Source organism: Sapajus apella, unplaced genomic scaffold (genome assembly GCF_009761245.1).
Source record: "Sapajus apella isolate SASKATOON/1434 unplaced genomic scaffold, GSC_monkey_1.0 scaffold13, whole genome shotgun sequence".
In the NCBI taxonomy this organism is placed as follows: Eukaryota; Metazoa; Chordata; class Mammalia; order Primates; family Cebidae; genus Sapajus; species Sapajus apella.
Genome location: NW_022436953.1, coordinates 7792678 through 7806355, shown reverse-complemented (window position 1 = coordinate 7806355; position 13678 = coordinate 7792678). Strand labels below are relative to the sequence as shown.

Below are 13678 nucleotides of genomic sequence, written 5' to 3'. Positions count from 1 at the left end.
TATTTAAAATCACATGTTCAGGGTATTATTTTCTTGAATGTTGACCTACAAACCCTTTCTGTATTTAACCTAGTGTAGTTATGTCAGCAGCAAGAGTAAGATAAGCATCTCGGGTCACAAAATTTAGTCATAAAGCGGTACTCCACAGATATCTCCAAAATATTTGAAGCTTGAAAGTAAAATCTGGATTTGTAGATTAAATGCACAAAATAGTAACATTCAGCCATTTTCACCAAGTGGCCCAGGATCTCCATAGCAATGTAGCCTCTTCCCATATTATTTATCCTAAAACTTTTGGAAATTATGAAGGATTTCCTATTTTTTCTCTGTTTTCCCAGAAAAATGAAAAATTTAAACTAAACGTCCAATTTACTTTGAAATTTACAAGCCTGCTGGAAAGAAGACTTCTTTTAAGACAATTTACTACTTGGGTTCAAGTCCATTTGAAACTTGTGAGATGTTGGGCAAAAAATCTTAACTTTCTGAGACTCAATTTTCCTGTCTCTACAATAGGGATTAAATAATACATGTTTTATAAGGATGTACGATGCCAGGCACAGAGGAACAGCTTAATATGAGTTCGCTATTATTATACAGACATGCATGGATGTGGTGGCAGAGCAGAGAGGAAACCTGTGCAGATTACATAGACTTTAGGCCAGATGAATTGGCTCACACTTGTAATCCCATCACTTTGGGAGGCGAGGGTGGAACTATCACTTGAGGCCAGGAGTTGAAGACCAGCCTGGGTAACATAGCAAGACCCCATCTCTACAAAAAAAAGAAAAAGAAATGCATAGACTTTGGGGACAGGTGAACCCATGATTGAATCCAATTCTGCCACTAACAAAATGTGTAATCTTGAGTCTCACTCATCTCTCTAAGCCCCGGGTTCCTATGTAGCATGGTTGGTGGGAGGATTCAGACTCTAGGAAGCTCCAAACACATAATAGCAGCTTAGTAAATTGTGGTCACCACTGCTATAAAAGGGGTTAATTGCCATAGTATAACTAGATACTCTCTATTATAACAAGTTATTCCTTTACTTTAAAAACGTTTATTATTTACATTTCTTTTTACACAGAGAAACAATGCCAACTTCTTTTTTTGACTTTTCTCATAAGCTGCATTTCACAAAAAGCAAATAATTAGCTAATAAACAGGAAATCATTTACTCATCTACTTAATAAGTTCTAGTATGCCGTATGATCTTTTCCCATGTTTAAATGGTCATAGAAAACGTAATTAATGGCTGAAAAACTTAGTGAAAGTTCATCTTTCAGATTATCTTGGAATTTGGCTGGAACTCTACAGAAGCCAGGACAGAAATGATCCCTTAGTGGGAAATAAGCCTCAGAACAAGTGGCTGGTTGTGGGCCGGTTTTGGTTTTAGGGCTTGCTCAGTGAACTTAACCACTGCTCTTTTAGCTTTTAAGACAAGCTGAGTTCTACAAAGGTATAAAACCTCACACTGAGGATTAGGCCTATTCTGTCCAGGACTAGGCTGTCGGTGAAGAGGAGATTTGTCAGGGAAGAGAAGATTGGGAGAGGCAGGGCCAGTTTAGGGGAGTTGGGCCCTTCCTAAAAATGGTAGAACACACTGGTTATTACTTTAGGAAACTCCGGACTGTTCCTTGGGTCACTGTAGAAAAAAACTTGTGGGGTCTTAGATTTTGTTTCTAATACCCATAAATCTTTCAGTTTGAGAACTGGAACTGATATTCCTGACTTATCCTTCCCAGTCCATTCTCTGGGATGATCCATATTTCCCCTTCCAGACTAAAAAAGAAAAGCCACTCATCCTTCTGTAACCTGGCACGGTGTAGGGGTCAGGGAATCTCCTGCATATCAGGACATTCTGGTATCCCCAGAAACTCAGCTAGAGACCTCCCTTTTCTTCTAAACCATAACACCAAGATTTCAAAAGTAAGATAGACATGAGACTGCCTTTCCATTTAATTCCTTCAGTTCCTCTTTTGCTGTAACACTGGGGAAGTTCAGCTTCCCAGAGTCACAGTGGATTCCAGGCCAGCATCTCTTTCCCAAAGTCTGTATTTCCTTCCTGCCTTTCCTCCTCTGCCAGCCACTTACTTTGGGAGCAGGGCAGGATGGCCTCCTCACATTCTGCTCTAGGGTTGGCATTAAAAGCTCCTACAGTCTTTTCATGCCTCTTAGGATAAAGGCCAGAGCTTTCAACTTGTCCTTCACCTGGCCATTGCATCCTTCACCAGCCTCATCTTAAGTATTTTCTTCTTATCTCCCTCTGTGCCAATCATACTACCCTTCTCAGTTCATCCAATCTGTGGCCCTGCCTTAATGTCAGACATTGAGGAGACTGATGGACTGACTTAGCAAGCAGTGTTCTTTGCTAAAACTGGATTTTACAAGGAAGGGCACAGACAAGCCTAGGGAAAGGCTCAGGAGGCTGATTAAAGTTTGGCCAAGCAGATAATCTTTGTCACTGGGTGAGGATCCCAACATAAGCTTTCATAATATCATGTTTCTTTTCTTCTTATTTCAATCTATAATTCTATTTGTGTAGTGACGTTGTTACAGGAAAGTGGTCCCGATCCAGACCTCTAGAGAGGATTCTTGGATCTATTGCAAGAGAGAATTTAGGCTGAGTCTGCAGTGCAAAGTGAAAACACGTTTATTAAGAAGTCAAGGAATAAAAGAATGGCTACTCTATAGACAGAGCAGCCCTGAGGGCTTCTGGTTGCCCATTTTTATGGTTATTTCTTGATGATATGCTAAACAAGGGGTAGATTATTCATGCCTCCCCTTTTTAGACCATGTAGGGTAACTTGTTGACATTGCCATGGCATTTGTAAACTGTCATGGAGCTGGTGAGAGTGTAGCAGTGAGGACGACCAGAGGTCACATCACTATTTTGGTTTTGGTGGGATTTAGCCAGCTCCTTTACTGTAAACTGTTTCATCAGCAAAGTCTTTATGACCTATATTTTGTGCTAACCTCCTGTCTCATCCTGTGACTTAGAGTGCCTTAACCATCTGGAAATGTAGCCCAGTAAGTTTCAGCCTCATTTTGCTCAACTCCTATTTAAGATGGAGTTGCTCTGCTTCACACACCTCTGATATTTCCCCCATTCCTTTTATAAGAGAACTCTTATTCCTAAGAGTTGCGGAGGGATAAAGATCCATCTTCTATAACTTCTTTAGGCTGAATAGGGGCAATGATATCCCTGCCTAACTATGAAGGTCCCTTGCATTCAGGGTAGAAAGGAGGTCAGTCAGAAAGCATCAATATGGTAAGGTCCATTCATAACTCTTGAGTTTTGACAAAAGGTGATATCTGGAAGATTAATAAGTGTTTAAGAAAACATTTAGTAAGCTTGTCCTGTATTCCTACACAAAGAGTATAACAGCAATATATTCCATAAGAGTAAAGTAAAATAAGTAAAGTTATTCCAAGTAAACTAAATTAGAAAGCTTTTCATGAACTGGGCAGCTGTTGGAATTAAACTGATGTGGGGTTGTACTGAATATAATGTGCACAGAATTAGAATACTGATCCAGATTATTACATTGCCCATCCCTCCTCTTGTTTCTTCTGAGCAGCAGTCAGAGATCATTGGTTGGTTCACAGGACTAAGCAGGATTAGCCTAAATTGCAGAAACAAACTTAAAAACGACTAATGAGACTAGAATTTAATAACGAGTGTACCATAGTTCTTTTTTTTTTTTTTTTTTTTGAGACAGAGTTTCGCTCTTGTTACCCAGGCTGGAGTGCAATGGCGCGATCTCGGCTCACTGCAACCTCCGCCTCCTGGGTTCAGGCAATTCTCCTGCCTCAGCCTCCTGAGTAGCTGGGATTACAGGCACGCACCACCATGCCCAGCTAATTTTTTGTAGTTTTTAGTAGAGACGGGGTTTCACCATGTTGACCAGGATGGTCTCGATCTCTTGACCTCGTGATCCACCCGCCTCGGCCTCCCAAAGTGCTGGGATTACAGGCGTGAGCCACTGCGCCCGGCCTGTACCATAGTTCTTGAAACATAATATTTCTCTCTCCAGTTTCCCATTTTTACTAAAGACAAATCATGGTAAGATTGATTTCCTTTATTATACTTGGCCTGATTATTTGTATAAAGCACAGCAAGAATAATTATTTTTCACACATGCTCTTTTTAAATTGGCTTTAATGGAATTCTGCTCCATAGAAGAAATCTTAGATAAGACTTTATAAAGCCATGGTTGGCCACGGGTTTTTACCCTCAAATACCTATGAATTTAGCAAATTCCTGACCTCTTGGGGTCCCAGGATAACTTGGGACTTCTGGATCTGTCAGAAAGTGACATTCTTTACTGACCACAGGTTGGAGATCCTGTACAGGGACTGTTGCAGACAAGATCTGAGGCCAGTTCTCCAAGAAGCTTTTATTGGCTTTATAAGTCAAGTTTGATTCCTTAAAAGAAAGCATACCATTGCAGTTAAAGCCTTGGTAAAACAAGTAATTTCTAAATAATGTCCTGTTACAAAAGAAAGCAGATTCTTATTATACTTATGCAAATAACTATATTACCATAAATTAAGAATACTCACAAATAGTTTTCAAATTTTGGAAAAGTCAGGTAGCGAGAAACAAATAAGCTCTAAATTTTGTTCACTCGACTATATTTTACTCAATTGCTAAAAGCTGTAAATAGCTCAAAAACAAAGTTTCCTTGACTCTGATATTCATGAACATTCCAACTTTTCATGAGAGTTCTGAAAGTTGTTTCCTCTATTCTGATGTTACCACTTCCAAAGGTAAACCTGCATTTAGGAATACCTGCTAGAGTGCTACAGTTGATTATAAACCACCTTCTAAAGAGGATTAGAACAAGAAAACAATTGTGGATGATAAAAAGTTTTAGGACAGCCACTATTAAAGCCACAATTGGCCAGGCACAGTGGCTCATACCTGTAATCCCAGAACTTTGGGAGGCTGAGGAGGCTGGATCATGAGGTCAGGAGATCGAGACCATCCTGGCTAACACAGTGAAATGCTATCTCTACTAAAAATACAAAAAATTAGCCGGGTGTGGTGGCATGCACTTGTAGTCCCAGCTACTCAGGAGGCTGAGGCAGGAGAATACCTTAAACCCAGGAGGTGGAGGTTGCAGTGAGCCTAGATTGCACCACTGCACTCTAGCCTGGGTAACAGAGCAAGACTTTGTCTCAAAAAACTTCTGTGACACACAAAATTTTACATAACAATTATAATTGTTAATAACATATGCTTTCTAGCCTATAGGGCTCCTAAAAAAAAAAAAAAAGAATAACATATGCTAAGTCATATTAGAATTAAAGGAGTTTCCCATCACTTTGGAACAAATTACATTTAAGCAAGTATAGTCCAGAGAGAGCAAAACACCATTTCACATTTGGTAATGCTTCCTGTAAGATTTTTATACCAAATAAGCCAAATTTTACCTTTACATTAGTGTACTATTAATGTTAAACCCAATTTTTAATAAAACCTTATAGACATATTTACCCAATTTTATTGTTTAACCATAAGGTAAGAGTCTTATAAACCTTGTATAACCCTTTACATTTTGTGTGTGTGTGTTTGTGTGTATGTGTGTGTGAAAAAGCAGATCAGTACTCTAAGAAAAACCTGTACTTTTATCACGATGTTTAATTTATGGAAAAACTGAATAATACCCCTTTAACTTTAGCCAATATGTTCACACATGGAATCTCTTACAATTAATTTTTATAAACCTTCCACGACTTGTGAAACCTTTAGATTTTTTTTTTTTACTTAAAACAATCCATTAACACTTAATTGTAGGTAGAAAAAAATCCACATTCCCATGACTTCTTATAATCTTTCACCAAAAACACATTTTACTTTCTTTATATACCTTGCATGTAAAATTGTTTCTTTAGTAGTTTTAATTACATGTTATAATGTTAACTCTTAGCAACTTTTATTTTTGGTGAAAACCTTGGTAAGATTTTTTTTGTTTGTTTGTTTTTGGTGAGCTGGAGTCTCACTCTGCCACCCAGGCTAGAGTGCAGTGGCGTGATCTTGGCTCACTGCAACCTCCACCTCCCGGGTTCAAGCAATTCTCCTGCCTCAGCCTTCTAAGTAGCTGGGACGACAGGCATGTGCCACCATGCCTGGCTAAGTTTTGTATTTTTAGTAGAGACAGCGTTTCACCGTGTTAGCCAGGATGGTCTCAATCTCCTGACCTCATGATCCTCCTGTCTCGGCCTCCCAAAGTGCTGGGATTACAGGTGTGAGCCATCATGCCCAGCTGGTAAGAGATTTTAATTGTGTACTAGGTGTGGAGCCTAGCCTAGGACACACCAGGCAACACTGCAGATGAGGACTGACTCTCCAGCATAGCTAGGGGCATGGCTAACTCCACATGTCCACAGGCCTCACCCTTAAGCAGACAAGTTGTACAGTAAGAATCACAGTGGCATTTTATGAAGCATTTAGGAGGCCTATCAATCTGTGAACTATACAACATTTCTTTCATAAAATCCCTTTCACTACTCCTTTCACGACTTAACACAGACCATCTGAGACAATATGCACATCTAGTCCTACTCTCTGGATCCCAGCAGTTTCTAAGTTTCAAGAAGGAATAAATTTTATGTTTTTCTTTTTTTCCAAGTGACTGACTAAGCATATGTATGAATGCATGGGGGATGCTCTGTAAATATTTGTGAAAGAAATGGAGAGAGGAAGGGAAAACAGGAAGGAGAGACCAAAAGAAGGGAAGGGGAAGGTGGAGAAGAGAAGAGAACTGGAGGGAAAGGAAGGTGAAGGGTAAGGTAAGGGACGGAATCTGAGGGAAGGTTTGGGAGAGAAGAAGCACTGACAAGCTGCTGATCATTCAATCGGGTTACTTCCAGAGCAGTCTGCTTCCCTGAGGAAGCAGTTATTATGTAGTAATTAAGTGTTATGTAGCAATTAAGGGCTTGGAGCTGTAAATTGGGCGAGACCTGCATTTAAGTCCCACTTAGGGCAAAGACCTTCCACCGGTAAAAATAGTGCCACCCGGCTGGGCCTGGTAGCTCACGCCTGTAATCCCAGCACTCTGGGAGGCCAAGGCGGACGGATCACTTGAGGTCAGGAATTTGAGACCAGCCTGGTCAACATGGTGAAACCTCATCTTTACTAAAGTACAAAAAAATTAGCTGGGTGTGTACAAAAAATTAGCTGGGCATAGTGGCGCACGCCTGTAATCCCAGCTACTTGGGAGGCTGAGGCAGGAGAATCACTTGAACCCTGGGGGTGGAGGTTGCAGTGAGCTGAGATCCAGTCACTGCACTCCAGCCTGGGCGACAGAGTGAGACCCTGTCTCAAAAGTAAATAAATAAAATAACATAAATAAAGTCCCATTCAGCTTTGTAGCCTTGGACAAATTATGTGCTTCTCTTCCTCACTTATCTGTAAATGGGGCTGATGGGAGATGTGAAGACATTGCAACAATATTTGGCGCAGTCAGCACTCAAAATGAATGTCTGTTTAGAAATGTATTTTTTAAAAATTATTATTTATTTAGAGACAGGTCTCTCTCTGTCACCCAGGCTGGAGTGCTGCAGCGGCAACCCAGCTCACTGCAGCCTGGAACGCTTGATTCTAGCGATCCTCCCACCTCAGTCTCCCAAGTAGCTGGGACTACAGGCACGTGCCGCCATGCCCAGCTGATTTTTAAAATTTTTGTAGAGATGCAGGGAGGGGGAAAGGTCTCACTATATTGTCCAGGCTGGTCTTCAACTCCCAGCCTCAAGCGATCCTTCCCCGCTGGCCTCTGAAAGCACGGAGATTGCAGGCATGAACCTTACTTGCAATTATTGGCCCGGACCTGGGCCGTTCCAGCCCACACTCGGAAGGGCCCGCCTCTCTCTTGGCTTGCCGCTCACCCATTGGTCGAGAGCGGCGACCGTTCCACCAATCTGCTCGGCCCTGGAGGGAGAAGGCCAAAGGGCAGAGCCAATGGTCGCGGGGCTTACGGTCTCCGGGATACTGGTGTACACAGCGGCAGCGTTGCGGCCCACAGCCAGGCGGCTGAGGAACCGTCACCGACCCGCCTCAGGGTGTTGCGTGCGCTGCCCGCTCCCGCCTGAGGAAAACTGGGCCCATGGCGCAAGGCCGGGAGCGCGACGAAGGCCCCCACTCCGCCGGCGGCTCGTCCCTATCCGTGAGGTGCGGCCTCAACGACCCCGCGACCGATCTCGGTCTCGCGGAACCTCCTGCCCGACGTCCCTTCCTCCCTTCTCTCCTTCGCGTTCCTTAGGGCGGCTCTCCACGCAGCTTCGCCCCCTTCCTCTCCGCCCCCCAGTGCCTTCCCGCAGCCTCCCTCCCCGTGTGACCTCCTCCGTGCGCTCTCATCCCCTTGTTCCGTGACCCCGTCCCCCAGTTGTCTTTCCCACTCCTTATTCTGCGACCCTGACCCTCGCTCGCTTACCCAGCAACGCCCCCTGCACCCTTCACTGGCTCAGGATTCCCGCCAGTGATCCGGGTCCCCTGATCACATCCCCCTCCCCCTCCACCCGGGGACAGCCCCGATCCCGTCCTTGCTGTTTGGTGATTTTCCCCAAAGTTTGGATCTTGAATCCCTTCTAACTCCCATCCACTAGCTTTGGATGTATTTGCATTTATAGTGGCCTTTGAAAAGCATCAAGCACTGCGCGAATATGGGTGGTATTTTTTTTTCCTGCATTCTAGCGTGTTCCCCCCCACTTCCAGCCCCCACCCCGACTCTATACAGCACCCCCTGCTAGTCCTGGGCACTCTAATGTCTCGAGGTTTCTCACCAAACCAGTGTCCTTCACTTGCCTTTTCTACCGCCTTCAAGCAAATCTTTAATATTTAAATAAAAATAGAATCTCCTTCATCTCTCCTTCCTTCTAGCATACACCTAGCACACACTCCTTACCTAAGGGTTCCTTTTGTGTGCTATCGTTTCATTGACGTCGACTTCATTCCTTTTATTTTCTACATTCATCTCTATTTTTAGATCTGAAATATGGCCACATACTCTTCATCTGTGTAAATAAGCAATTTTCCTACTCGGCTTACACACAAAGCAGGCTGTCCTATCAAAGTTGTTTTTTAAGTTTATTTAAAAAATCTAATGATAAAAGAATGGCTATTCTTTTATAATTCTCATTGAGTAGATCTGGTGTGGGAACGAGATCAAGCTCTTTTCTCTGTTACTTTCACGTTTTGTCTTCCAAGTGTACAAGACCTCAGAAGTCCTTCTGAGACTTTCTCAGGTTTGGTCAGAGTTTTGTTTGCTGAAAAAGTTATCTGAAGAAGGCCTGGGAGACCTATGGAACTTTAGGTCTACATTTAAATTTCTATAGTTCATTGACTTAAACGGATCTCACAGCCAGCATATGTGTTCTTTTATCTTAGAAATTGTTTGGGGGCAGAAAAGTTATGAAAATAGCAATGTTTCAAAGATTTTGATGACCCTTTGCTTTGTTTAAAAAAAAAATATTTGAAATGTATTATATTGATGTTGACATGTCTTTTCCCAAAGATGGGTGCAAGGATTCCCTAAGCAGAATGTTCATTTTGTCAACGACAACACCATTTGCTACCCTTGTGGGAATTTTGTAATATTTATTAACATTGAAACAAAGAAAAAGACTGTACTCCAGTGTAGTAATGGAATTGTGGGCGTCGTGGCAACTAACATCCCCTATGAAGTTGTGGCTTTTTCTGACCGGAAGCTAAAACCCCTCATCTACATATACAGCTTTCCTGGATTGACCAGAAGGACCAAATTGAAAGGTATTCTGGAGAACCCTTCCTCGGCCTGTAATTGAAGGATTTTAAGATTTGACCAAATCTAATTATTATAAGTAAAGGTTGAAAGGTTTTTTTTTTTTTAATATATATTTTTAAAGAAGGAATCAAGCTGATCACTGAGGATTTAATTAAGTTGGCTAGAAACTTGCTGTTCAAAGTGTGGTCTGTTTACTAGCAACATTGGTGCTACCTGGGAAGCTTGTTATAAATGCAGAAACTTGGCTCCCAAAGCCAGATCTATTCAATCAGAATCTGCATTTTAACAAAATTCCCCAGGTGATTCATATGCACATTAAACTATGAGAAGCACTGGGCTAGAAGACTCTATTACCTTTTTCAGAACAATGATTTTTTTTTTTTCCTAATATGTGTTGAAAATCCTGGTGAATTGATGTTAGTGTAATTTCTAAAGATGAGTGTCTGAGCCTCAATTTCCTCATCCATGAAATAGCGGCAAAGATAGTGTCTAATGTGAAGGCTGCAGTAATGATGATAGATGCAATTATATAATATACTGTATATGTATGTATGCCAAGTGCCCAATCAATGTTGCCTACCATTTGAATTACTACATTTTATTTTATTGAAACAGAGTTTGGCTCCATCACCCAGTCTGGAGTGCAGTGGCGTGATCCTGGCCCACTGCAGCCTCTGCCTCCTGAGTTCAAGTGCTTCTCCTGACTCAGCCTCCCAATTAGCTGGGATTACAGGCATGCACCACCATGCTCGGCTATTTTTTTAATATTTTTGGTAGAGAATGATGGGGTTTTATCATGTTGGCCAGGCTGGTCTGGAACTCCTGGCCTCAAGTGATCCACCCACCTCCGCCTCCCAAAGTGCTGGGATTACAGGTGTGAGCCACTGTGCCTGACCTACTGACGCATTCTTAGATACAGCTGACCCACACTGAGCTACTGCACCTCTGCTGGAGCCTCTACCTAATGATTCCCTCATTTATCACCCCATGGGCAGAAAGCTCATGCTTGAGGCTAGACTTAGCTCTGTAGTCTTAAGGGTCAATTAAGTGTTTGGGTGAAGTCAGGGAACTTCAGTATAATTTACAATACTTTGTTTGTGGGGAAATTTGCGTTCTCAACAGATTAAGACAACTTTTAAGACATAACCCGGCTGGGCACAGTGGCTCATGCCTGTAATCCCAACACTTTGGGAGGCCGAGGCGGGCAGATCAAGAGATAAAGACCATCCTGGCCAACATGGTGAAACCCCATCTCTACTAAAAATACAAAAATTAGCTGAGCATAGTGGTGCATGCCTGTAGTCCCAGCTACTCAGGAGGCTGAGACAGGAGAATCACTTGAACCCAGGAAGCACAGGTTGCAGTGAGCCAAGATTGCACCACTGCACTCCAGCCTGGTGATAGAGCAAGACTCCGTCTCAAAAAACAAAATAAAAAACAACAAAAAAAGATAACCCATTCACAAGTTGGGGACTATCTAGGTGGACTATAACTTTTTCTTTAAGTTTCCTCAGCTTGGTTATTTGGCTGTAGTTCTGTTTGAGCCAATTGAAAGTTAGTTCAAACCATTAGCTAAGAGTCATACTGAATAATGAAGCCCTAAAGGAATTCACAGTAATATTAGAAATAAGTCATCAGACCTGTTATTATCACTATTATTTAATATCAATCTGGAAGTTCTAGCCAATGGCAACAAAATATAAAACTGAAAAAAAAAATAGCTATGAGAAAGGAGATGATGGATGACGGAATAATCTACTAACAAAAGAATGCTCAGTAAGATGCTGGTGTTGAGGTAAATATGCATGCAGTTTGAAGATATACATACTTAGAAATAATTCAGAAAAATAAGTGTGAGTGACCTAGGTGAAGAAAACTACAAAAATCATTGATTTAAAATATTTAAATATACAGAAATATATGCCTGGATGGAAAGCCTGATAATTATAAATATATTTCTGAGATTTGTCACAGAAAGTAATTTATCCTGTAGGTTTATCATATGTTTTAGACAGCAAGGAGTACTCAAATGATTCGAAAATTCATCTGGGAAAATAAAACAGAGAATGAGAATAATTTGAAAGAGAATGATGGCAAGGCAGAGGGTCATTTTAATACTATGGCGCCATAGTAATTAGGAGTATGGCACTGGTGCCGGGATCACCAGATTGGTGGGAGAGTTGAAAACTTGGGACAGAATCTAAAGTGTTTAAGAGCTGAGTAAATGATGAAAGACGCCCCGCCAAAAAGGAGGAAGAGGAGGAGGAGGAAGAACAGGAGGGAGGAAGAAGGAAGAAGAAAAAGAAGAAAAAATGTGGATTATTCAACAGTGGTGTTAAGAAAACTGAATATTTGAACAAAAGTATCAAGTTAGATACTCATGATCTATATCAGATGAAAATAAGCGTTCAGTATAAATAATAGAAATAAATCCATTTGAAAATAGTAGAAAATATGATAGAATAGAGGAGTGATTACAGGAAGGGGTAGAACTTTTCATACGAAACAAAAACTTAGAAAAGACAGACACATTTGATTGCATATATATTTAAAACTGATTAACATTAAAAACACCATGAAAAATTAAAAGGGAAATAATAAACTGAAGAAAATATTTGGAACAAATATGATCAAATATCTTCTGAGCATTAATGAAATAATAAAAACAAGACAAACAGAACAATGGAAAAGAAATTAACCCAGACAAATCACTAAACTACAGATGACCAAAGACATCAAATCTATCTCAACATTTGTTTTTAAAAAGTGTGATTTAAACCAAGATACTATTTTTTTGCCAATCAAGGTCACAATTTCTTTTAAGATCATAATTGCTAGGTAGAGTGCAGTGAAATTGGTAGCACTTCTATCTGCTGAAGGTGGGACTATAAGTTGATAGTGTCTTCCTGTGAAGTAAATATTTACTCAATTTGACCTAGTATACTCACTTCAAGAAGAATTCAATTTTTAGGAAATCGTTAGAAATATGGTCAAAGATTTACATGCAAAGGAGTTTAAAAAGCACTATCATAATAGCAAAAGACTGGAGCAACCTAGATCTCCAGTATTATGGATATAGTTAAAAAAATTAAAACATACTATAAAGGGGTATTATGTAAACATTTTTAAAGAGGTGTTAAGATAATGATAAATGCTCAATGTAATGTAAATAAAAATAGGAGGGAACACTATGTATGATGTAATTCCATTTAAAAGTGGATTATCATAATTTTTTTTTTTGAGACGGAGTCTCTATCTCTCAGGCTGGAGTGCAGTGGCACAATCTCAGCTCACTACACCTTCCACCTCCCAGGTGCAAGGGACTGGCCTCAGCCTCCCGAGTAGCTGGGATTACAGGTGCCTATCACCACGCCTGGCTAATTTTTTTTTTTTTTAGACAGAGTCTTGCTCTGTCACCCAGGCTGGAGTGCAGTGGCGCGATCTCGGCTCACTGCAACCTCTGCCTCCTAGGCTCAAGCAATTCTCCTGCCTCTGCCTGCTGAGTAGCTGGGATTACAGGCGTGTGTAACCACGCCCAGCTAATTTTTGTATTTTTAGTAGAGGTGGGATTTCGCCATGTTGGCCAGGCTGCTCTCAAACTTCTGACCTCAGGTGATCCACCCACCTCGGCCTCCCAAAGTGCTGGGATTACAGGCATGAGCCACCGCACTCAGCCTCATATGTAATATTTAATCTATGGCTAGTATAGCTATAAAAAGCAGAGTTACATTTAAAGAAAATATATATGTATTTTTTTCAAGTAAACACAGAAGAAAATACTAGAAAGAAATTTACCAAGTTCGGTGGTAGGATTATAGAGGATATATTTTTTTCTCTTTTTTTTTTTTGCATTTTCTTCAAACACCAATTTTTTTAAGATTTAAAGAATATCTAAAATGGGTCATCTTCCATTG

The 13678-nt window shown here is 41.0% G+C and overlaps 1 protein-coding gene and 1 long non-coding RNA gene across 6 annotated transcripts in view; one reads left to right on the top strand and one right to left on the bottom strand.

The window, feature by feature from the left end:
• LOC116553900 overlaps positions 1-13678 on the bottom strand; it is a 20512-nt gene that overhangs the window by 2839 nt on the left and 3995 nt on the right. Inside the window, exon 2 of the long non-coding RNA XR_004269958.1 lies at positions 11258-11262. This is a non-coding gene — a long non-coding RNA (uncharacterized LOC116553900). The remainder of the gene's footprint in view (positions 1-11257; positions 11263-13678) is intronic.
• Positions 7983-13678, top strand: part of CFAP43 (cilia and flagella associated protein 43) — a 97534-nt gene continuing 91838 nt past the window's right edge. For all 5 annotated transcript variants that reach the window (XR_004269956.1, XR_004269957.1, XM_032281536.1 and 2 more), the window contains exons 1-2: positions 7983-8173; positions 9516-9769. Coding sequence is in view for 3 of the 5 variants with exons in the window: in XM_032281536.1 (XP_032137427.1) it covers positions 8109-8173; positions 9516-9769 (319 nt within the window). In the remaining 2 variants the exon portion in view is untranslated. The remainder of the gene's footprint in view (positions 8174-9515; positions 9770-13678) is intronic.